General features: G+C 40.3%; 4 protein-coding genes and 1 long non-coding RNA gene across 9 annotated transcripts; 3 read left to right on the forward strand and 2 right to left on the reverse strand.

Moving 5' to 3' along the window:
- The first annotated feature begins 185 nt into the window (after positions 1 to 185).
- Positions 186 to 2,697, forward strand: LOC135677115 (glycosyltransferase BC10-like). 2 transcript variants are annotated; one of them, XM_065189046.1, is made up of 3 exons: positions 186 to 404; positions 469 to 1,623; positions 2,375 to 2,697. In XM_065189046.1, the coding sequence occupies exon 2, from the start codon at positions 484 to 486 to the stop codon at positions 1,561 to 1,563; it is 1,080 nt and encodes a 359-aa protein (XP_065045118.1). In that variant the 5' UTR covers positions 186 to 404; positions 469 to 483; the 3' UTR covers positions 1,564 to 1,623; positions 2,375 to 2,697. The 2 variants fall into 2 exon arrangements, with proteins under 2 accessions (XP_065045118.1, XP_065045117.1); XM_065189045.1 differs by having other exon boundaries at positions 186 to 1,623.
- A 2,960-nt stretch (positions 2,698 to 5,657) lies between these two features.
- Positions 5,658 to 12,444, forward strand: LOC103989548 (ribosome biogenesis protein BOP1 homolog). The gene is made up of 18 exons (XM_009408422.3): positions 5,658 to 5,820; positions 5,909 to 6,025; positions 6,117 to 6,218; positions 6,298 to 6,452; positions 6,718 to 6,835; positions 6,948 to 7,049; positions 7,559 to 7,718; positions 8,060 to 8,168; positions 8,251 to 8,353; positions 8,549 to 8,699; positions 8,833 to 8,965; positions 9,056 to 9,159; positions 9,235 to 9,302; positions 9,411 to 9,471; positions 10,239 to 10,466; positions 10,565 to 10,649; positions 11,642 to 11,820; positions 11,983 to 12,444. Exons 1-18 carry the CDS (start codon positions 5,665 to 5,667, stop codon positions 12,066 to 12,068), a joined length of 2,217 nt encoding a protein of 738 aa, XP_009406697.3. The 5' UTR covers positions 5,658 to 5,664; the 3' UTR covers positions 12,069 to 12,444.
- Positions 12,445 to 12,936: 492 nt separating this feature from the next.
- Positions 12,937 to 13,934, forward strand: LOC108953134 (uncharacterized). Its single transcript, XR_001978537.2, has 2 exons — positions 12,937 to 13,331; positions 13,546 to 13,934. It is a non-coding gene; the product is annotated as an uncharacterized LOC108953134 (long non-coding RNA).
- Positions 13,928 to 20,345, reverse strand: LOC135677116 (outer envelope protein 39, chloroplastic-like). 4 transcript variants are annotated; one of them, XM_065189047.1, is made up of 11 exons: positions 19,443 to 20,345; positions 19,140 to 19,206; positions 19,025 to 19,060; positions 18,783 to 18,927; positions 18,383 to 18,541; positions 18,089 to 18,159; positions 17,938 to 18,016; positions 17,752 to 17,867; positions 17,514 to 17,661; positions 15,271 to 15,340; positions 13,928 to 14,554 (listed from the first exon to the last, which is right to left on the reverse strand). In XM_065189047.1, exons 1-11 carry the CDS (start codon positions 19,726 to 19,728, stop codon positions 14,397 to 14,399), a joined length of 1,335 nt encoding a protein of 444 aa, XP_065045119.1. In that variant the 5' UTR covers positions 19,729 to 20,345; the 3' UTR covers positions 13,928 to 14,396. The 4 variants fall into 4 exon arrangements, with proteins under 4 accessions (XP_065045119.1, XP_065045122.1, XP_065045120.1 ...); XM_065189050.1 differs by having other exon boundaries at positions 19,310 to 19,585; XM_065189049.1 differs by having other exon boundaries at positions 14,455 to 14,554; positions 15,282 to 15,340.
- A 151-nt stretch (positions 20,346 to 20,496) lies between these two features.
- Positions 20,497 to 21,841, reverse strand: LOC103989550 (syntaxin-121-like). The gene has a single exon (XM_009408424.3). It carries the CDS (start codon positions 21,593 to 21,595, stop codon positions 20,678 to 20,680), a length of 918 nt encoding a protein of 305 aa, XP_009406699.2. The 5' UTR covers positions 21,596 to 21,841; the 3' UTR covers positions 20,497 to 20,677.
- Between the last annotated feature and the right edge of the window lie 751 nt (positions 21,842 to 22,592).

Consider the following 22,592-nt stretch of genomic DNA (forward strand, 5'->3'; position numbering starts at 1 on the left):
TTTAATGCTCACCACCTCATCGTCTACCTAGTTGTTAAATGGGGGACCCACTTGTTGGGATCGATGTCGTAGGTACATGCATGGGTGATCGACAAAGGCGTAAGGAGATTTTTTTCTTATGAGATAATATATTTCGATTAAAGAAAAGAAAAAAAGGGATTATTTATGGGAGATGGGAAACCTCCACCCTTCTTCACTCCATCCACTCTCTACTCTTCTTCTACTCTTCGACCGACGAAATCTCGTCTTCTTATTCCGATCCTAAGCGCCAAGGTGCGACTTTGATGCGGGGATGGAGGAACTCGGAGTGAGACGAATCGGTCGGTGCCTCGCATTTGTCTTTTCGTCCAAGATTTCGATCCCGGATCGCTTCCCACTCTAAATGCTTGTTTAGAACCCTAAAGGTTTGATCTTTGCTCTTTTCCCTTGCTTGCTGGGATGAGGGTTCCGTGTCTGAATTTGGAGCAGGATCGAGAGCGGACGATGATTTTCTCGTCGCCGTTCGTGATCTCGTTCCTTCTGCTTGTCTCGGTGCCGGTGCTCTTCGTTTTGGCCCCGCGGATCCTGCCGCCGAAGACGCTGCCGAGCATTCCCGATCGCGACGAGATGGACGACCTCGCGCTCTTCCGCCGCACCACCCTCGCCTCCTCCGGCGCCGGCGGGGGCGGTGGGATCCGCCGACGCACCGCGGCGCCGCCCAAGATTGCGTTTATGTTCCTCACCAACTCCGACCTCTCGTTCGCGCCCCTTTGGGAGCGGTTCTTCCGCGGCCACGAGCGGCTGTTCAATGTGTATGTCCACGCCGATCCCTCCTCCCGCCTCCGGCTCGTACCGACGCCCTCCTTCAGCGGGCGATTCATCCCGGCTAAGGCCACGCAGCGAGCGTCCCCGACGCTCATCTCCGCGGCGCGCCGCCTCCTTGCCGCTGCGCTTCTTGACGACCCGGCTAACGCTTTCTTCGCCCTCCTCTCCCAACATTGCGTCCCCCTCCACTCCTTCCGCTTCACCTACGACGCCGTCCTTGCGGACTCCGGTGCTCCGCCGGCCGCCCATGGCGATGCGGTCCTCCGCCACCGATACCGAAGCTTCATCGAGATCCTCGCTGGCGAACCCGGGCTGTGGGATCGCTACATCGCTCGTGGCGACAATGCGATGCTTCCTGAAGTGTCGTTCGACCAGTTCCGGGTTGGATCTCAGTTTTTCATCCTTGCAAGGCGGCACGCCACGATGGTGGTCAGAGACCGCCGCCTCTGGAAGAAGTTCAAGATGCCATGCCTCAAATCCAGAGAGGATTCTTGCTACCCCGAGGAGCATTACTTTCCAACGCTCCTTGAGATGCAGGACCCCGAGGGGTGCTCTCACTATACCCTTACCAGAGTGAACTGGACTGATAGCGTCGGTGGCCATCCACACGCCTACCGCCCACTGGAGATCTCCAGTGATCTAATCAAGGAGTTGAGGAGGTCTAATTCGACGTATTCGTACCTCTTTGCACGGAAATTCTCGCCAGACTGTCTTGACCCCCTGGTTGAGCTCGCGGACAGCGTTATCTTTCGGGATTGAGCGCTCTACAGCTGTCTGTGGTCTATTGCTAAGGGATTGGTGCTGAGGCAAATGTATGAGGTATGGAAGCAATCTACTCTTTCGTTAAAAATCATTCTTTTGTGAACTTTATTGAGTCTTTTGATGGTTGTGTCAAGGAGTAATTTTTGGTGCTTGGGTAGAAGCCCAGATTAGATATTGCTAAACCTAGTACAACTTTGAGCAGGAAGTATGTTTGGAGGTTGTACTATTACTTACCATCACTACATTGCTAGAATTGGATGTGCACATTTGAGGGTGTTCTGTCATTACAATAGATCTTCATCTGTTTTGGCCATAAGACAAAATTTATAACAAGATTTGCTGCGGAAATCAGTGCTTCTATGGCTTTTTGAAATTTTAGACAGCCAGATAGATCAAAATTTTTATGACCTGAATTCTAGTTAAAATGGTGATACTGGTAGATATGAATGAAAATGAAATGTTTGAAGATTAGACCCACACTATCTTGTATTATTGTTGATGTTCGTTGTTCAGGACCTTAGACCTATATGCTGTGATTAGAGTCCATCCTCCAGAGAAACTCTACTTGCCAGTGGATTTCATTGTTTATAAGATACAAACTAGAACCATGAGAGTCGGTGCTTTTTTCTGAAGTTCTCAGCATTGTTTTAAGTGTTTTTTTCATGAATAGTCTGCTTTGCCACTTCTTTTGCTAGAAAATTTTGGCTAGATTCTTTACTTAAGAGTTTTTCTTTTGAGCACTTTTGTTCAGTTTGATGATTTGGTCATGCATTTTGACTTCCTTTTTCTGTGTTCTTATTCTCTGCAGAGATTGATGAGAGTAAATGGCTAAAGCTGATCCATCTTTTTCCTCTTCATTTGTGAACACCCATCTTCATCACCTGGCAGTGATGCTTCTGGTTAGACTGAAGGATGAAGATGGCTTATGTGAGACATCCACATTAGTGATTAGCATCATTATCCAATGCATCGGATAGAATGCCATCCCTTTGTAGTATCTGTAACTGTCAATAATAATTGTAAATTTTTAGCATCGGTTTTGATATCAAAACTGGGTTAATCCTCCCTTCTAAGATCATGTTCTCAGTCTCAGGATTATGCAAAGTTGATGATTGAGGCTTTTTTCTTGTAGGAGACAATCGTTAGAATACCTTACATCTGTTCTTCCTTTCATATTCCAAGTGTGTTTCCTTTTCTTGTTGTTGCTTCTTCACAAATGAGTCGGCAAAGTAAACAGGAAATCATCTTCTTTTCTTTCTTTTTAATCTTTAGTAAGGCCCTACCATTCTTACTTTCATATTCTAAATGTGTGTGCTTATTTTTCTTTTTGTTGCTCTTTAACAAAAGAGTGTGCTAAGTCAAAGGGGAATCATCCTCCTTTCTCTTCCTTTTTATCTTTAGCAAAGCCCGAATACTTAGCCACTGGGACTTGGAAGTATGCTCTCTTTTCTTTTCTTTTCTTTTCAATGAGATGTTGGTAATGGTTCAATAGTCAAAACTTCTCTTTGCAAATTTTTTTCACTTTACTTTAATTCTGCCTTCTGCTATCCTTATTTCCAGTCTGCATTATTTGTGCCTTGTTTGTCTCCTCACAGGACAGAAGTGTCAAGTGACTTTGGTGTGGGGGAGGAACCTCTGCCTCCTGACTTCACAATGTGTGTATTGAGTGTGGTAGTTTTTTCTACCTCCTTTTATTTGTGCTTTTCGTCTATCTGATCTTGTTCCTCATTAATTTACTCTGGCTCACACAAAATATAGGGGGTAAGTGCCACTCATTTAGACTGATAAATTGATGGGTAAACTGGAAATGAGCAGGAAACTAATTTCTCTTTTATTTTATGCCTTTTACCATGCCATTTGTGTGACATGTAAATGTGTTTATAGCAACACAGTCTTGTATTTTCTTTTGCACTGCACTCTGCATTCTCTCTTGGCAAATTGTATATAGGTGCTTTTGAATAATGTGATGAATTTTCTTTTATTGGTCACATTATGGCTATTGGTTATGTTAAAACTCAACAAACAACCTTGTTTTAACCCAATAATTGACTTTACTTTTCTCATGATGTGCTTTAAATGTGAATTTTATTTTTTGAAGATTGTTGTTGTGAAAAATATTTTAAAAAAATATTTCCTAGGTTAATTACATGTGGAGGAACTCTCCATGTACTATGCACTTGAAGATAAAGTAAACATTTTATAGAATCTAGAGAAAGTTAACTCTATCTTTGGAAATTAGATTTATTGTAGTAAAAATCACCTCCTTAAGTAAGATATGCATGCAGGTTTAATGTGTGGAGGTGCATTGTAATAGTAAAAGATAAAATGATTAAACCAGCTCTCGTGATCACTGGATCTAAATATTGGAGTTGAAGAACAGCAGCAGAGTAAGCTTTTAGCCAATGCATCAACTTCATTCTAAATAGCATTTTAGCTGGTCTTCAGGAATTGTTGTAAGCTTGCCACCATCTTTGCCAGCAGAACACTATCACATGTTCAAGGCTGTATAATGCTGCATAATGTGTGTGGAGTGGCTCAGAATGCTTCAGAATCTCAAGATAAGAGTGGCACAACAACAGCTGAGTCACATGTAGTTGCATGCATATTTTAGACATAATTATTTGCACGCATGTCTTTTGATTTATTTCAGAAAAACAATTTGTAATTTTTTTATATTTGGCAAAACATCAATTACCTAATGATCTTATATTTAGGTTTTGTGTCCTGGATTCCAAGACTGGTCTGGAGTTTAGTTTGACTGAACCATCTTTCAATGGGTATGCAAGGAATTATTTTTTTCCAAGTCTTACTACCACTTGCATAGCCACATAGGTTACATGTGAACAGTTCAATAAAGTACTCCATAAAAAAGATTAACTTCTTGATAATAGCTGTAAAATACATGTAATTGGAAGATTATATTAGATATGAGGCATAAATAAGTTGGTGACTATGACTTTTAGATCCCCAACTGATTGATAATTCATTGTTGCTCTTTGCACATAACTAAATTCATTTTCCTAAAAGCGATATGCGACGATAACAATAAAATCACAAAATTTAATTATCTTGAGATCTTTTGTTATCGTCTGTATGTTTAATTAAGTTTAAAATATTTTAAATTTTTATATAATTTTTTTATTAAAAAAATTTGATCTTCCTCTATCTTTTGTAATAAGCAATGCATTTGAAATACCTAAATACTATCTCATTATGAATCAATCAGATGTTATTTATCGGTTTGATGATGAATTGATACACAAAGTAAGCCTTCTTCGTCTAAATACCTAATACATGAATATCGATCTAATATTTAAATATCATCTCATTATGAATTGATCCAAGTGGTATTTACCAATATGATTATGAATTGATACACAGAGTATGACTTCTTAGGTGGTATGATTTGATTTAATTTTTAATTTAAAATAATAAAAAATCCTTCACACACACACTCTCTCTCTCTCTCTCACTATCTTTTGTAATAAGCAATGCACTCTAAATACCTAAATACTATAGTGAATACTATCTCATTATGAATCGATCGGGATGGCATTTATTGGTTTGATGATGAATTGATACTATCTCTAAATACCTAAATACTATCTCATTGTCAATTCTTCATCTAAATGCCTAAATACATAAATATCAATCTAAATACTTAAATATACGACTTCTTCACTCTCTCTTTCTCTCACACTAACTCGACCACTTGCAACCCATTACGATATGGATCGATCGACCATTGTTGAATGGGGTACTCCTACCATATAATCTCATGTCTTATCAAATCGAGCTTGTTACATAAATCCTAGTAAATAGTACCTAAACCTAATTTAAGTGAGTCATATAGAGCAAAGTTCTTGACTGCCATCCCAAGCTCATGGATTTCTAATTGGGCCCATGGTGGGCTCTTCATCTGGCATATTAAGGAAATGGTCCGGTCCGAGTTAAGTATCGTTTGCATGAGCCGGGCTAAATAAGCCAAAATGAGAATTATTAGTTGCTAGGGTTTTAAGAATTTAACAGTCGGTTCGGTTCGGTTCGACCGAACTTTGGGATTATTAGCCGGGCCCATGCTTCCTTGTAGGCCGCCGGATGATCTTAAAACCCCGCGTCTCCTCTTATGCCCTAACCAGAGCTCGATCGAGGAGAGAGAGAGAGAGTTGCAGCGGCTACAGGAGGACCTCCATGGTTGCGGCGGCGGCAGCAGCAACAGCCATGGGGAAGTCGCAGAGATCTTCTAAGAACTCGGTGTGTTCTTATTCTGACTCCATCTTCTCTCGGTCGACCTCCGGTTCTTCGTTTACCCGTCTTTCTGATCTTTCTGACTCGAATATAGGATCGGTTGGAGCAAGAAATCGCAGAGAATCCGGCTGCAAACGAGGATGTGGAGGAAGCCAGTGGTGGAGATGAGGAATCGCAGCCGAGTGACGCCGCGAGTTTGTCGGAGGATGAGGTGGGCATCGTTTCCCGCGCAAGAAAAAGGCGAGCAATATTTTGGGAAAAATTCGAACGTCTTGATTGGTTTCGGTCTGTTTGAACTACAGGGTTCTCAGGGATCTCCTGTTGACAGTGAGGAGGAAAACGGGGATGTTAGTGATGATGAGGACCATCGGTCTGGAGAGGAGAGCGATTCTTCTGAGGAGGAGGTAGGTCGCTTATTGCTTCCTTAGGTTCATGTTTTGAAATTTTGTTTCCTTATCAAGTCATTTTCTATTATAAATGTAGGTGCCTTCGAGAAACACGATTGGAGACGTTCCGTTGGAGTGGTATAAGGATGAGGAGCATATTGGGTATGATGTTGCAGGCAAGAAGATCAAGAAGCAGGCTAGAAAGGACAGGATCGAGTCTTTTCTAGCTGGGGTAGATGATGCTAAAAATTGGTGAGCAGATTCCCAACTTAATTATTCTTTTGTCTATATATAACGTGGCCATGTTAGCTAAAGTAAACGCTGCAAATAACTTCTTCCGTTAAAATAGAATACAGTGAGCTTTAATTTGTCAGTTCCTGTTAATTTTAAAACCTCAAGTTTTTGGGCCATCATGATAATTTGGGTCCACTTGTTTATGATTCTTAGCAGAAGATACATAATTCGTCGTTGAATGCATTTTATTTTTAGTATAATTTATTTTTTAAACCAAATATAGGAGAAAGATTTATGACGAATATAACGATGAAGAGGTGGAGTTGACAAAGGAGGAGGTTAAAATTATCGGTAGGATGCTGAAGGGGAAGACTCCACATGCAGGAGTTGATCCATATGCGGTCAGTAATCTTCTCATATTACATTAATTGTAGAATTATCAGTAGAACATTTGTCTTGTGCATACAGAATTACTAACGTGTATGTAATATGTCATGATAATTTACAATTCAGCCTTATGTTGATTGGTTCGTGTGGGATGACAAAGGACATCCACTTTCTAATGCACCAGAGCCAAAGAGGCGTTTTGTTCCTTCTAAGTGGGAACAGAAAAAGGTAATGATCTTTTTCTTAGTGCCTTCTGTACTTTCCTGGAAACAGAACAATTTCTTCTCTTAATGGAATAAAGGAATATTCTAAAAATAAAGGAATTTAATATTCTGCTTATTTTAAAATTCAATTTTCTTGCATTATTTTGTAGCTAGTAGAAAATCTTTCTTAGGTAACGATAATGATATACAAGACTGAGCAGAAGAAGCCTCCTATCAAAGGGTTTAAATTTGTTTGAGAATTTTAAAAATAACATTTTTATTCTTTAAAATGATAAGGAATTGTTCTGAAATTGATCCAGCACTATATGAATTTTGGAACAAAGAAAAGTCCCTTGGAGTTAGTATTACAATTCATATAAAATTTATGATCATTCAGGTTTCTGTGTCCCCTATGGAAGGGAATGTAGAAGTTCATTTTGTCAACTTTGTCAATTATCAATTATATTTTTTTTCTTAACTATGATATAAAATCAATTAACCACTTATTTTTGGGTTCTATCATTCTGGTATCAGGTGGTTCAATATGTTCGAGCCATTCGTAAGGGCCTTATTAAGTTTGACAAACCGAAGGAGGAACCTCGCGTTTACTTATTATGGGGTGATGATTCTAGTGCTGCAGAAAACAAGAGGGATGGTTTGAGTTATATTCCAGCACCTAAACCAAAACTGGCAGGTACTGGAGTTTACTCTTCTTTAAGTTGTAAAATGAGCATGTTGAGCCCCTATTTTGAGTAGGCTGCATTCCTATACTGCATGAGGTTGGAATTCCTTCATTGCTCAAAATATTTTTATTTGGATTTGCCTACATTCTTTAAGTGTATATAAGGCGTACCGCAAAAGACGTGCACATGCTTGCATATGTTGTGACAATGCTTATGTAGGTTAGCTCTTGAATTTTTAGAATCAAATGCTGCACGATGGTTATTGATAAATAGAGTATTTGAGTTCCTCATCCTGCTAAAATCTTTAATGCTCTTTGGTAATGGGGGTTGCTTTACGTCTTTTCACTTTTAGGTCATGAAGAATCATATAATCCTTCTGTGGAGTACATCCCTACCCAGGAGGAGATTAACTCTTACCAGCTGATGTATGAGGAAGACCGTCCTAAGTTTATTCCTAGAAGGTACTTGTGGGTCTTGTAGCAGGTAGTTATTTTTTTCAGTTTAGATTAAATTCTGGTGTTACAATTGATGAACTTTTTACAGGTTTGAGTCGCTTCGAAGTGTGCCGGCATATGAGAAAGCACTTAAAGAGAACTTTGATAGATGTCTAGACCTATATTTGTGCCCTCGAACCCGGAAGAAACGTGTATGTGTCTCTTTTATTATGTAAAAAAGTCACTGAACATGATATTTATTTGTTCTAACTATTTCTCATGTTCCTAAATGGAATCAAGCGTGCAAGATAATTTTTTGCTTGTGATGTCCTTTCTCCTATTCAATACTTTTTTGAGTTTTCTTTGAACTTCATTGTCAAAACTGACATCAATTTACTGTTTCACAGATTAACATAGATCCTGAGTCTCTAAAACCCAAGTTACCCAGTCGGAAAGATTTGAGGCCTTATCCAAGAACATGCTATCTCGAGTACAGAGGACATACAGGTCCTGTGAAGACGATTTCAATTGATGTATCGGGGCAGTGGATGGCATCTGGTTTGTGGTGAAATGTTCTTTGATTTACTTTGATTCTCATTTGTTGAAGGTTGTTAGTTTCTTGTAGTACACTATGGCATTTTTCTCATATTCAATTTACGTTGTATTAATGATTGGCTTTACTATTCTGAAGGTTCATCGGATGGAACGGTGCGTGTTTGGGAGATCGAAACCAGTCGCTGTCTTAGAGTTTGGAATGTTGGTGAAGCTATCAAGCATATTTCATGGAACCCATTGCCTGAACTTCCTGTCCTGGCAATTTCTGCGTAATCTATGTGCCCTTTTTCAACCAGTAAACTTGATTGTCATAGATCATTTGCTTCCCTCTAACATACACTTCCAATTTTGTTAATTAGGGGACATGACGTGCTTATCTTAGATACTGGATTGGGAAATGCAGAAGAGCAGGCGAGGATCAAGGAGCTGCTTCATGTGGAGGAATCAAAACCGGAGGAGGATGGTGATCAGTGAATTTGTGTTTATGTTATGTTTTAGTTTCTATGCAAGTTACATGACACTAGGCTTGATGATTTAGGAAGCACACCTGTTGTGAGTTGGGTCCAAGATGACAAGTATGACTGCATCAGATTAAAGCATCTTAAGGTAATTTATTGTCTTTATTAGTTTGTACTGTCTGAAAATAATTCTGTTACTGGTAGGGTTCATGTTAGTACCATGTTAACACTCCTGTTCTGTTTTTCTGCTTTTCAGGCTGTGACAACAGTTGAATGGCATCGCAAAGGCGACTATTTTACTACAGTTGTGCCTAGTGATATCCTTATTATGCATCTTCTTCATCTTTTGTTTATTTACTGCTTTTGATTAAATTCAGTTCTTTGTATTTTTGGTTGATATGCTCCCTTAAATTACATGTTTTAGAAAAATCATGAACTTATATTTGACATTTTCGCTAGGCCTGCATGTGGGCTTGGTCAGAAACATCATTTATTCTTGGTTTATTCCATGAAAAAATTAGACTTGTGCTACGCCATTGTGAGCTGGCTGTTGTATGCAGTCAAAAGAAACTCGATAAGAAGAGGCCACAAAAGATGAGGTGGCTGTTTGATCTATTTAATGAGTCCTAGCTGATTCTTTGGAATGTTTGGACTTCAATTAACAAATGGTTAGATCTCATAAAAGCATTTGAGTATTATTGAGATCTTAAGTGAATATTTCAATTTGCAGAAAAGGATTGCTATATCAGAAATTTAGGTGAAAGCTGTTCTTGTAAACCTGCTATTCAAGACAAATCTCGTATATTTTCTTGTTTCCCAATTGATAAGCATGACTACATGGGCGTATAAGAATGGTTTCCCATCGCACAAGGCTCTCGCTAATGTGGGTAGGGTCAGTGTCTGGAATCGATGTTTACAAGTAGAGAGGCCGTCTTTGAGTCAAACCTGTCACTAGGGTGATAAAGAACAAACCTTATCATAGAATCACTTATGACCATGTTGAACATAATCCTATAGCTGGCTAAACTGTTTTCATGGTTGCATATGTTTTATCGTCAATTGGTATCCTTGACTTGTTGTGCACGTGATTCTAGAGCAATATTGATACACCAACTCTCCAAGAAGCATACACAAAATCCATTCAAGAAATTGCATGGGCTTCCAGTTTCAGCAGTTTTTCATCCAACGCGTTCCATTTTCTTCATATCAACAAAGAAAAATATTCGTGTTTATGATCTTTTGAAGCAGAAGCTTGTTAAGAAGCTTGAGACTGGCGTTCGTGAGATTTCCTCCATTGCAATTCATCCTGGAGGTAAGTATTCAGTTACATTTTGCCGAGTATGTTTTCCTGAGCAAATTGGAATCAATGAGTTCATCAAGTTTTTGTGTGACTAACTAAAAACCTTTTAGGTGATAATGTTATTGTGGGGAGCAAGGATGGAAAAATGTGCTGGTTTGATATGGATCTATCGTCTAAATCATACAAGACCTTGAAGTATGTTCAAACTTTTGGGTTTTCTCATCTCTTTCATTCTACAATTTATTCTTCTTTCTAGATGATAGTGCATTTTTATAGATTTGGAATGCATATCTTTGGACATGGATGTTGGAAACATGGTTTTGCTTGCAACCTATTATTTGTATGTATACATATTTGAATATCATGTAACAGATTTATTATAGCACAGTACTCATGAATGTCTGTGCATTGAGGTTAGTTTGACCATTGGTTCTTAATGACCTGATTGGCATTCAAGCAAAGAAGATTAAGGACCTGAAATTCTGGAATAAAATCAATACTGCAGCTGCAACCTTGATTATTACATAAAATTTTTGGTGTACTGTTTCAGTTTCTTCTGTCTGCTGTAACTTCAGTAGCCAAATGACCAAAATAAAAAAAAGTTAAACTTTTTTCATCAGTATAAATGTCTGAATCTATTTGAAATGAACTGAGATCTCACATCATTTCCATAAATTTATATTTTGTATACATTATTCTTGATTGTCTTGTGAAACTCATAATACCTGTTGTACATGTTATTGTTGTTATGATGTATATTATCACATCTTGCATGCTTGTTTTTGGATCGATTAGTGCAGAAATGAACCAAAGATACATTACCCGGTTGACAGTGGTGGTTGTTCGTGGCTTCATTGTATGTTGTTACCTCTTCCATTTTTTATTTTAGTATAAATTAACACAAAAAAATTCGTTGAAAAATACATTACTTGATTGACAATAAAAGAAGCTTCCGGTCTTACCTCAATAAGTAGAAAATCTGTTTCCCACGTCTGGTACTACTTATTTAGGTTGTCATGGAGTGATCCTTTCCGCTGATCCTCATTATTATTTTCTGAAATTGTCACTTTCCAATTTTTTGACATTTTATCATTATTTTGGTTAGCTATTTGTACTTGGCTACTTGCATCCTCCCTAAATTTTTCATATTATAACAATTGCACCATTTCTGATCTAAAAATCTACAGGACCCACCCAAAAGATATAACAAACGTTGCCTTTCATCGTTCCTACCCTCTTTTTGCCTCGTGCTCTGATGACTGCACTGCATATGTCTTTCATGGCATGGTGTACTCGGATCTTAACCAGAATCCACTCATTGTCCCATTGGAAATTTTGCGTGGCCACACAAGCTCTGATGGTAGAGGTCAGTGTTATGTTGGAACTTGTTTTTATATTTCATTAACTAAATTTCTATTCATAAGAAAAAAAAAAACTAAAGTTGCATGTAGTACAAGCAGCTTTATCATCTCTCTATTAGTAGGTGTGTTTGGACTAAAATCAACTGCTAAGCTTTTTGACCATGCAGGAGTGTTGGATTGCAAGTTTCATCCAAGGCAGCCATGGTTATTCACTGCTGGTGCCGATTCAATTATCAAACTTTATTGTCATTAACATGCGAGATAATGCAAGATCATGGGAAGAAACTACAGCAGTCGAGTTGAGAAAAAGGGAAGCAAACATGGATCAATCAGTTTTTATTTAGATGATAGAACATGATCTTCCATAGAACTTAAACCAGTGTTCTTGGAGTTCATGTTCTTCCGGAATTCGACCCCATCTTTGTTTTTTCAACTCAATTTTTGCTCTCCATTTGTCTTTAAGAGTGCCCAACTATATCTGTTATATTAGATGATACGAGATGTTATCCCCAAAGGATCACCATCATGTTGGATGTGAAACACTAATGTAATCTTAATCCTACCACCTATTTATGCATTCGATTTGTATGACAAATGGTGCAAATGAGTATAAGAAGTTGATGAAACCACACTCCCAAGTGTTTTTGGCATTGCTGTCTTTGGTGGTTACATATTCTTTGAACACCTTGTCCTGTCAAAAGATTTCCGTTTGCTATTTGAGTGTGTATAGTAAGTATCAATACAGAGATAAACATGTATTCTCATCATTAACAGATGTTGATGATTCTAAGATGCTATTAATCATTTTAAGAGATGTTGTCCTAATGAGCTACTACAAAATGTGTCCTAATCAGTCCTCTGTTAAATTGAGATTTTATTTCTTGCCTAACAATCAGATTGATAAGAATGTTGTTTGTGATGACCACATAAACTATATAATTAGCCATTTTATAGGTTAAACCCACTTTACTAAATATGGTGGTGTATTAAAAGGCAGTTGAAAGAGCTCCATAGCCTTGCGATTCAATGATGCTTAAAACATCTGATTATAGATTATATATAAATACACAACTCCTTTGTTCCTTTTAATCAAAGCAACAAAGGCATTCTTTTACATCCAATGGCAGAATTACGTGTTTATTGTCGTTTATGAGACACACGGCTCCCTAACTTGATATAGGGACTAACTAATTCGGGATTTGAGAGCTAGTTACCTTTCCATACAAGGAGAGTGGGTAGAGCGAACCAATTAAGTTTAGTCCCTTCGAATCTAAATCCACTTTGCCCATCGAGAAAGGTTGATCAAAGCAGCAGAGAGATGAGAAGCGGATAAGCCATGCCATCAAGTATGCCTCCTCAGAGGCTGCGTTGCATGGAGGCCTCCCCTCACTGTTGCTCTTTCTTGGGTTCCACTCCACCAAATCTCTCGCATCCCGGTTCTATCGAGCTGGTCGTTTCCTGCCCTCATGATTTCTTGGCCTTGCTTGGCGTTCTTGGCTGTTTTGGCATGGTTTTGGTGAGGAGTCCACCTTTGGTTGCTCTCACTTCATGTTTTGTGCTTTTAGTTGATTTGGAGTGGGTTTTCTTTGGAAAGATCGGATCTTGAAGCTTTGGTCGACTGAGTTCTTCAGCTTAAATATTTTGATTAGGATTTTTTGATGTTCCAGTGGGAAAGATTATATCTTTTGGCACAAAGATGGCTTCTTGGAACTGATTTCGATCTATTTCAGATGTTTTATGCTTCCGAATCTGATTCGCTTCTTCCCGTACTGTTGTGACCTCAAATTCTAGCAAAGGATGAAATGGTGGTCTTGATCTGAACAATGCTGAACCCTCTCCCAAGTGAGAAACAAGCAGATGGAAGAGATGGCTACTCGGTCACATCTGGTTGTTTCCTTGAAGGCAATTCATTCTTGGCTTATCGACGATGATGGTCTTATCATCATGTAACATTACAATGATGGTGAAAGTCCTGCATGCTATGGTGATTGTGGATGTTTGTTTACTGACTGATTGCTGTGCAAAATGTTGAGTCCATTATTTTTCAGATACGTTTGATCTCTGTAGAAACAGATCATGAAGATTTCAGTGGGAATTTCCCGGTGGTAACTTGATTTTATGTTACTTATTCTGTATTTAGATTGCACTTTGCATGGCTACTTTCAAGAGTTTGTGAAAGCAACTGCTGTCTGTCACTCCAAAACCAGTGCTGTTGGAGATCTAATATATCTCATCAAGCATCTACAGAGAGAAATTACAATCCATCAATGTAGTTTATTATTCCCAAGAAGGTAAGATTTGGTAAACATTCTAAAACAGATGATGACGACTTTGTGGAGGTTGAATTCGTAGCAAATGTGTAGACATTGCATCAGGGAAATGCTAGGAAAAAGATTCAATCTAAAAGAAACAAAGTTATGATTTAATGGTGATTTGAGTACAGATGATGATGGCATCACACTTTACAAGAGTACCTAAAGATCATTTGGTAACCAATTCCTGTATTTATATTCAATCAAAGAATACTCGACAAAGATTTTTCGAATGTAGAAACTGGTTGTTCTCACATGTTGATTCAAACTCATGAGCCAACACCGTTGATGCCAAAATAGAGAGTCTTCCGCTGGAAGGCATTGATTGCATAGTCAACCCGAATCTGTCCCAAATGCGAGTTGAAGCGAACACCGTATCCAAGTCCAACCCCAAAGCCAGGTTTTCCTTGTCTAAGGGCAGGGTTACCTGCAAATGCATTCAAGTGGAATCGTTAATGCACTAGACTATGCATATTAAGTAGTAGTGTCACTTTAAGTTTCCATAAGATGACACTAAGGAAATTTGATACGATAGGAAAATGAGGAAAAAGTTACTTTTGCCGATACAAAGACTGATGAGTATAGAAACGAAAGATTCGGGAGACGAGAACATTGTGATTTGCATAATGGCAAGATTCATTTAAGGATGAAATGGCACAGGAACAACCCAAGTAAAATTCTAGTCGTTACAATCAAATCCTTTTGTGAACAGTGAATACCCAGATTAATTCTCTGAATTGTCCTACTCCGATCAGCCTTATTTCTTTACACGATTAAGTTCCATCGATCTATGACTTTCCTAAGCAAACATTTTTTTACTCAGTTATGGTTCCATCTGATTTGACCACATCTTGGCCATCAGGCTAGAGACTGATTGGACCATGTATCAGTATTGAAGGAAGATAGACCAACAAAATCACTTTAGAACATCTTAACAATTTCTTAAAATGCCCAAGGTACACTTTTCCAGTACAACTTCGGAATGCTTTGGGAGGGATTCAGGTCCGCTGCTAAGATGTGTGACCATTATGGGATTCTTATGTTGTATTTAAATGCACAGTTCGTCACAAAAATAATGGATATACCAGAGTGCATAAAATCAAATTTTGAGCAAGAAAAGCTATTGAAAGGGTGGAACCTCACCAGGAACATACCGAGCAGATCCTAGATCAGTTCCACAGTCCATGAAGATGGCACCTTCCAATTCCTTTGTCTATCACAGATGAAACAAACAGTGTTTATGTTAAGTGCTTTGTTTATAAAAAAATAACGATGGTCCAAGAGACATGAAACGACTTATTTGATAACATCACAGCACAATAAGATATCACCATCCAGACATATGGAAAAAAATATTAGCATCAACTATCATAACAAGGAAACATGCTTATTGCTAAATTGTGTAAAGTTGTATAGCCAAGAATCCCTTCCAGCATAAGAAAGAGAACCAAAAAGGAGGTTCTAGAAGTTAGATCCTGAAGAAAATCACTGAAGTAATCTTGCAACTGTACAATTCGAGAAAACCTAGGTTAACCCCAGATTTGTTGGCCTTGCCAGCATCTGTCAGGTTCGGCCATGGACTCAGAGAACCAACAACCTTGGCTACGCTCTTGGACTCTGCAATCATTAAGCCCCCTGTGCAATGCAGGCAAATATAATCTACTGAAGAATCACTAGTACACACCATCATGAGTCTCCACATGCATGTACCCAACCTCATTGCCTGTTCATGCACACACCCATATGTTCGACCATCTCACTTAACCGGCTCCATCGACAACTCACAAAGCAAGCCAACTTTAACAGCTTCAATAAGTTAATCTGACACTTCATATTGGACTAGGGAAGCACAATTGGGAGCCTTGTTTGATCCTGGATTGCACCAAGGCGAGAGAAGAGACGAAGTCCCTTCCCTTCCGAACTAGGGGCTGAGAGCCCATAGTCAGCTTGGAATTAGGGGTTGGTAACAGTCTGTAGTTGCCCAGACCTGTAGGGCTGAGCTGGCAATCAAGATTTTAAAAGAACCCATAGAGAAGTATTTGGCCAAAGAAAACCAGGGTATTCTCAGGGTATTTTGGTATTAATTTAGAGTAAGTCTGATACGGTCAGAAATTAGGCAATAATAACTTCTATGAAAATCACTGCAGGTATCTTTGGCACATCTTCTTGCTATTTATCACAGCAATATTTTATTTTCCCTTATATTAATTTCCTGGAGGCCCTTTCTCTTCCTCTAATAACATTTTATCAGATTAAAGAAACCCCAATCAGATGGGACGGGTCCTAGAGAGGTGTTCTAAACTTGAGGAAGCTTGGGCATGATCCAATCATTGAGCTTTTTAACATCCATGATGATCCAATGCCAAGTTGGTGTTCCCTTCATCTGACCAGATAGAGCCTCAAAATTACTCAGCATGATCAACTCTTCACTTGGTCATCATCAAACTAGGATCATGCCTCGAAACTCACTTTTATCTTTTCAACATCTTAAAAAGCAAAATTAATGATAAAAATCTCACATGAGATACGAACCGCTGAACAGTATATCGTGGCTTGCACAACTATCTAGAGGAAGTGCTGAGGATTGGAGGAATCACTGAGTTATAAAATGTTAGGGAACACATGTTATCTAAAGACTTCCAAGATTGACAGCTACCAATCTAGATCAAAACATCATCAACAGCTTTGGTCAGTTGAGTGGATCAATCTAAAGCATTCTGACATGGATCAACTGACCTACTGTGGATCAACCTACAACTAAGAAAACCTCCTCGAATTTTGCTTCTTCGGGCCTCTAACCTCCACTTACAAGAATCCTCCCCCTAGATTTGATGCACCCAGTGAAGATAAGAAGTCTGTCAACATCTGAATGTAGATTTATGGTACTTTGCAACGCTATTGGAAGCATATGCAATATTGTTCCATACTTATTTATCATCTATTCGACAAAACCATGTAGTATAATACTTTATTACATAACATCTTTAGCCTAGATTGCTTTTGGTTCGTGCGTTCCCTTTTCTAATTTTCCTTAGCTTTCTCTCTCCAAAAAGTTCCCATTTCACTAATCTTTTAAATTAATTTTCAGTTGAACCAAAATGGATGATCCTGTTCAATCTGGATCCTACTTCCATCACCCATCCTGACCTTTCAGATATTGTGTTCAACAGCAATAAAGAAATGTTATCCTGTACATTTGTCGAAACACAGTACTCTCTAAATCTATGCATCAACTGTCGACGAGATATTATCATGTTAATAAGAGAAAATATTACACAGTTATCTTTTAGGCTTTATTTGATGAAAGACAATAAAGAATCAAGGATTTTGAGTTGACATTGGCCTCTATGATATTATATGCATTCTCAGAGAGATGATTCACATACCACAGGAATTGTAAATTCACCATTAGCAACCAGACATGTTCTTCCTGAGCCAATTGCACCCTCACCATAACCTCGAACACTACCAATTCCACCAAGGGCAAATGCTTGATATGGTGCCATGTCCCCGACAATCGATCCACCTGTCAAGCTGTTAGATAGAGAAAACAGATTGTAAGAATTGCTTATGATAATATGCCAATGTAAAATGGGAAAGAAAAATATTACAGGTATTAAATACCTCGTGACCAAAAAAGTTGGCCCCAGTTTAAATCCCTTTGAAGCAACAATCTTGAATCGGTTAAAAATGAGCCACTTCGACAAAAGAGGTAGTCCTTGTTCCATTTGAAAATTGAACTGATGCATAGAGATCTATTAGGATGACTATTAGAAGAGGAACAAATAGATGAGAATATCATCTACTTACTTTGGTAAATCTATCATCATTGGCAATTGCATATTGTGATTCTTGCTTCAGAACAATCATATTATCATAAGACCTGCCACTGCATCAGAGGATATACTGATGAGCAAATGATGACTAGATTATAAAGTGAGCTAATGAGGAAGTTTGGTACCTGGAAGTTATGGGAAAACCATCCATATCCCTGTTTATTGTATGGCCGTCATTATTCAGAGGACGGACATGCTGCATATAAATGCCAAATTAAAAAAAAGATCATAATGTTTCTGAGATAATTCCTCACAAAAAGCACGAAGACAACAGAAATGACACAATTTAATCATGGTTCCCATTGATTAGGAAGGTCCAAAAGGCCAAATTTATGTAAATATAAAGCAATGAGAATTTCTTTGCTACAGGTTACATGATTTAAATCTCAATAATGCCCACTTTGGAGAGTGATAATCACCTCAAATTTGATGCTAGTTTTGCTGCTCCAATGGGAAGTAGAAGGCTCACTGAAATCAACACCTACTGAGGAGCGGCTCAGGTTGACACCACCACTCCCTGAACGAGTGAAATGATCCACAGGCAACCCATGCACCGCGATCTCAGGAGCCACTGAATGCTGAATAACAGTAAGCAACAACCCGGGTAAGAAGCAATGCAGGAGTACACATCAAGAATTTATCGACAATGATATCAATTCAATCCTTGGAGAAGACTACTCCAAGTGGGACCTGATAATAAAGTGACAGGAGAAGAATAAAAATCACCAACAACTTTCTTCTTTACGCCCTCTTAAAAATTGCTCTTCGGCACATATACAGAGGTAAAAAAGCAAGGAAGACTCAACATGAAACATGAACCTGAATGGTAAATGACTGCTGCGACAGCCAATCCGGCCTCGGACGCCTGAATGCTATGAGAATGTTGAAATCATCAATGCCTTTGTCCCACAACACATCCAACTTCTCGTTTCTTCCAAAGAGGTTGGGGTGTTTGATGGAAAGCCTAACAAAACAAAAACGAAAACAAGAAACCAATGTAAGCAAAATAGCCAACTTTTCCTTCTAAAAATTCATCCTTTTGCATAACTAACGACGAGTACCTCGCGATAACCTGTGAAAAGGGGTTGCTGGATTGCCTAAACATCATAACAAAATAAGATTTTGGTCAATGTGCTATGAGAAACAATGGACCTTGAGTGGATGGAAAAGAAGTACCTGATATGAGGAAACAACAGCGCTCCACACAGCTTCTGAGTGAGGTCCACATTGAAATCTATCTTAGCTGAGTAACATTACACCACCAACACCAAATCTTCGATCAGAAACAGAACATTCGGAATCCAATAAAAGGAAAACCGGCGACGAGAACTCGAGCAGGAACCAACCATTACGGGCATGAATGCTCTTCTGAGCACCCATCAACGCTCACGAGGTCGGCAGCGCACGGATGCGTCTCTCCTCATCCGACCCGCATGCCGCGCCTCCGGGGGGTGGAAAGTGGGGGCGGAAGTGGCCTACCAGTGGCGTTCTTCGCGGGGAAGAAGACGGGGCTCGGCAGAAGCAAAGGCGGCGGCAGGCGAAGAGACCGTGAGAGGCTGCGGAGTCGGTGCGAGCCCGCCGCCGATTTGTTTGGGGTTTCGGGATGCTTTTCGTGGGCTGAGGTGAGGGGAATGTGGAATCGCTTCCTTGGATGGGCGTTCACGACGAGGCCGAGTCTCCCCGCGGCCAAGGCAAGGATGATATCTTCACCCCGTGTCGGGTTTAACCGATACGGGACAATACTTCCGATATATCGGTATGTCATTCAATCTTGTATGAAACGGTTCATCAGTCGGACATATCGGATCGGATGAGATGAAAACGGAGGAAGGTTTCCTGCACTTTTATAGTCTGAAGGGTATTTTTGGAAAGCCAGTAGTATATATATATATATATATATATATAAAGAAATTATCACAGTAAGAAAAGGTAAAAAATTATAAGTAAAAAATAATAAGAAAAGCATGGAATAGGAAAGTCAATTAATTTTATGAATGGGTTTCAATGTAATCGAAACAGTCATTTGGGTCATCTCAAGTTTCATATACTTCTCGAGTCTTTGGTCGATTGAATCAGCTGCCGTCATGCGATGCACAACATAATACTTACATGCGTTCTCATAAATTATTTGTATGGAGGTGACACCGCAATAAAACAGTATTATATGAGGGGTGGGGGTGAGAACATGCTTTTGCAATTATAATGTACGAAAAAGTAATTAATTACCGATCAAAAAATATAGATCCAACCCATAATAGAATAAATGTTTCATGGGTTTGACTCGATCGATCACTGCTAAGAATTCTGCTAATTTCATGTGAAATTGTTTGAGAAACTTCAAAGCATCTTTCTTCTCCCCTTTGACCACCATTTTTTATCTAAGAAGAAGCAAGGAAGAGCAAATTGCCTTCTTTTCTTGGTGCAGGGTTGGCTATACGATTTGTCGCCCATCGACATTATTGTGATCGTAGGTGAAGAATAAGCTGCTCATGTTTCAGTCATCATCGTCCACAAGAAGAAGCAAGAATTCATATGAGCAAGAAATGTTCACCACCATAATAAGTAGATCTACAAACATCGAGAGGGAGAAGAAAGAAATCCATATGAACGAACAAAAGAAAACAAAATCGAAGAAAAGATAGCCATGAGGACATCGAAAGCAGCAGAAACATAAGTAGTGGAAGATGGAAGAGGAGGGAGGAGGAAAGCTGTGATCATTTCTTGGTGAGAGAGAGGACGGTGGGGAGGACGATGACGAGGATGATGATGAGGAGGAGGATGATGGCGATGCAGGTCCACTTGCGGGTGTTCTTCTGGTAGACGCGGGCGGTGGTGAGATTGTCGGTGCCGTGGCGGACGAAGGACTGGGCGCGGCCGACGTTGCTCTCGATGTCGTCCAGCTGCTGCCCCTGCGCCTCCACCAGCACCGCCATGTCCATGAACACCTGCTGTAGCTCCAGCAGGCTGCGCTCCAGCTCCGCCACCGCCCCGTGCCGCTCCTGGATCTCCGCCACCACGTCCAGCACACGCCCCCGCCCCTGCTCCTCGATGGCCCGCTGCAGGAACCGCTCCCCCTCCCCCGTCTCCACCAGCGCGTCCACCGTCGCCTCGTCGGGCGACTCCCCCGTGACGGTGTAGTAGCGCCGCCCCACCGTCTCCCGGTACTCGGCCGCGATCCGGCGGCGGAGCTCCGCGAAGGCTTCCATGGAGTCCCGGAGCTTCTTGCGGAGGCCGGCCACGACGGAGCTGCGGGTGCGGTCGGTGGAGCTCCCGGGCCCGCACCCGGGGACGGCGCGATTGGCAGCGTTGGCGCGGTCCAGGGACTCGAGGCGGAGCTTGATGAGCTTGGCCTTCTTGAGGGCGAGGGCGACGTCGCCGTCCATGCGGCCCCGGAGCTCCCGCACCGCCGACGCCTCGTGCAGCGTCTTCCCCGCCTCGTTCGCCTCGTGCAGGCTGCGGTGGAGCCTCTCCACCTCCCGCAGCTCGTCCTTGATCGCCTCCACGTCCTCGAAGAACCTGTCCAGGTTAGCCCCGCCGGCCGCTGCTCCCGTTCCCATCTCCACGTCCCCTGTTCCTCCTCCTCCGGACTCGACGTCCCGTTTCCAAGACGCGGACGAGAAGAGATTGTTCATCTCTCTCTCTCTCTCTCTCTACCCCTCTTTCCCTCTCTCTCCTTCCTTGGCCTTGATATCGACTAAAGAGGCAAACACGACGCGGTTTTGAATAGATATTTAGGAAGAGATGATGTGCTCCTCCTCGTTTTCTTCGTCTCGGTGGCCAAACGGAAGAGAAGATATAGAAAAAGAAAAAGGAAAGAAAGGAAGGAAGGAAGGAAGGAAAGGAGTCGAGGAAGGGAGGAAGAGAACGGCCGGGAGGTGGTGGAAACGTCAACCGAGTCGGAGTCGTCTTCAAGCCGCGTTTTTGTCTTTATTGCCAATGCCAACTCCTAATATTACTTACTAGAAGCCACGTCGGTTGCTTCCGCCATCATTCTTGACTTAAATCGTTGAACCACATAATACCGGCTCAAGTACAGTTGTCCAAGTATTAAGATACGCATCATGTTATCATGCATGTATTTATATGATTTCTTTTCTTATAAGTAAAGATATAAATCATCATTTCCAACATTCAGAGTTCCTTTTTTTGGTAGATCGACGTAGAGCAAATAATAATAATAATTCCTTTTTTTCATATATCCTACTCGTTCTTCTTAGAATCTGTCGAATTAAAAGTCAATTACGTGACACAAGTAGGATAAAAATCCTGCAAAATATGTGTCAATAATACCTCTCGACTATTTGGTTGGATGGAATATGCAAGTCTATGGAGATAGCGACGTTGTCCGGTGGATGCATCTTCCCAAATATGATTGTTTATTTTGTTGACAATGACCCCCTTCAAGTTGGTAATATCTAATACTAAATGAACAAAGACCTTCAGATAATATCACAATGCTTTGACCCATTCTTCTTCTTAGCTTATAACAAGAAGTGAAGTCTAATGAAAGATGGAGGAGGTTTGACCGTGGACTGAGCAAGTCTCTACTGCTTATCCAGAAATCAAAGGCGAAGGCTGTGGGCAGCAGCCTCCCTTGGACAAAGTTAACATCATGACTCAGCCCACGAC

Source organism: Musa acuminata, chromosome BXJ1-6 (assembly GCF_036884655.1).
Source record: "Musa acuminata AAA Group cultivar baxijiao chromosome BXJ1-6, Cavendish_Baxijiao_AAA, whole genome shotgun sequence".
NCBI lineage: Eukaryota > Viridiplantae > Streptophyta > Magnoliopsida > Zingiberales > Musaceae > Musa > Musa acuminata.

Bases quoted from the DNA above. Each gene is read 5' to 3' on its own strand.
- LOC135677116 (XM_065189048.1), bottom strand. From the start codon at position 19,728: ATGACATACCGATATATCGGAAGTATTGTCCCGTATCGGTTAAACCCG. The intron at 19,061-19,139 runs GTACTTCTTTTC...TATGATGTTTAG, and splicing joins CTGTTGTTTCCTCATATCAG to GCAATCCAGCAACCCCTTTT. The intron at 18,542-18,782 runs GTTCATGTTTCA...ACTGTTATTCAG, and splicing joins AGCAGTCATTTACCATTCAG to CATTCAGTGGCTCCTGAGAT.
- LOC103989550 (XM_009408424.3), bottom strand. From the start codon at position 21,595: ATGAACAATCTCTTCTCGTCCGCGTCTTGGAAACGGGACGTCGAGTCC.
- LOC103989548 (XM_009408422.3), top strand. From the start codon at position 5,665: ATGATCTTAAAACCCCGCGTCTCCTCTTATGCCCTAACCAGAGCTCGA. The intron at 8,169-8,250 runs GTACTTGTGGGT...AACTTTTTACAG, and splicing joins CCTAAGTTTATTCCTAGAAG to GTTTGAGTCGCTTCGAAGTG. The intron at 8,700-8,832 runs GTTTGTGGTGAA...ACTATTCTGAAG, and splicing joins GGGGCAGTGGATGGCATCTG to GTTCATCGGATGGAACGGTG.
- LOC135677115 (XM_065189045.1), top strand. From the start codon at position 439: ATGAGGGTTCCGTGTCTGAATTTGGAGCAGGATCGAGAGCGGACGATG.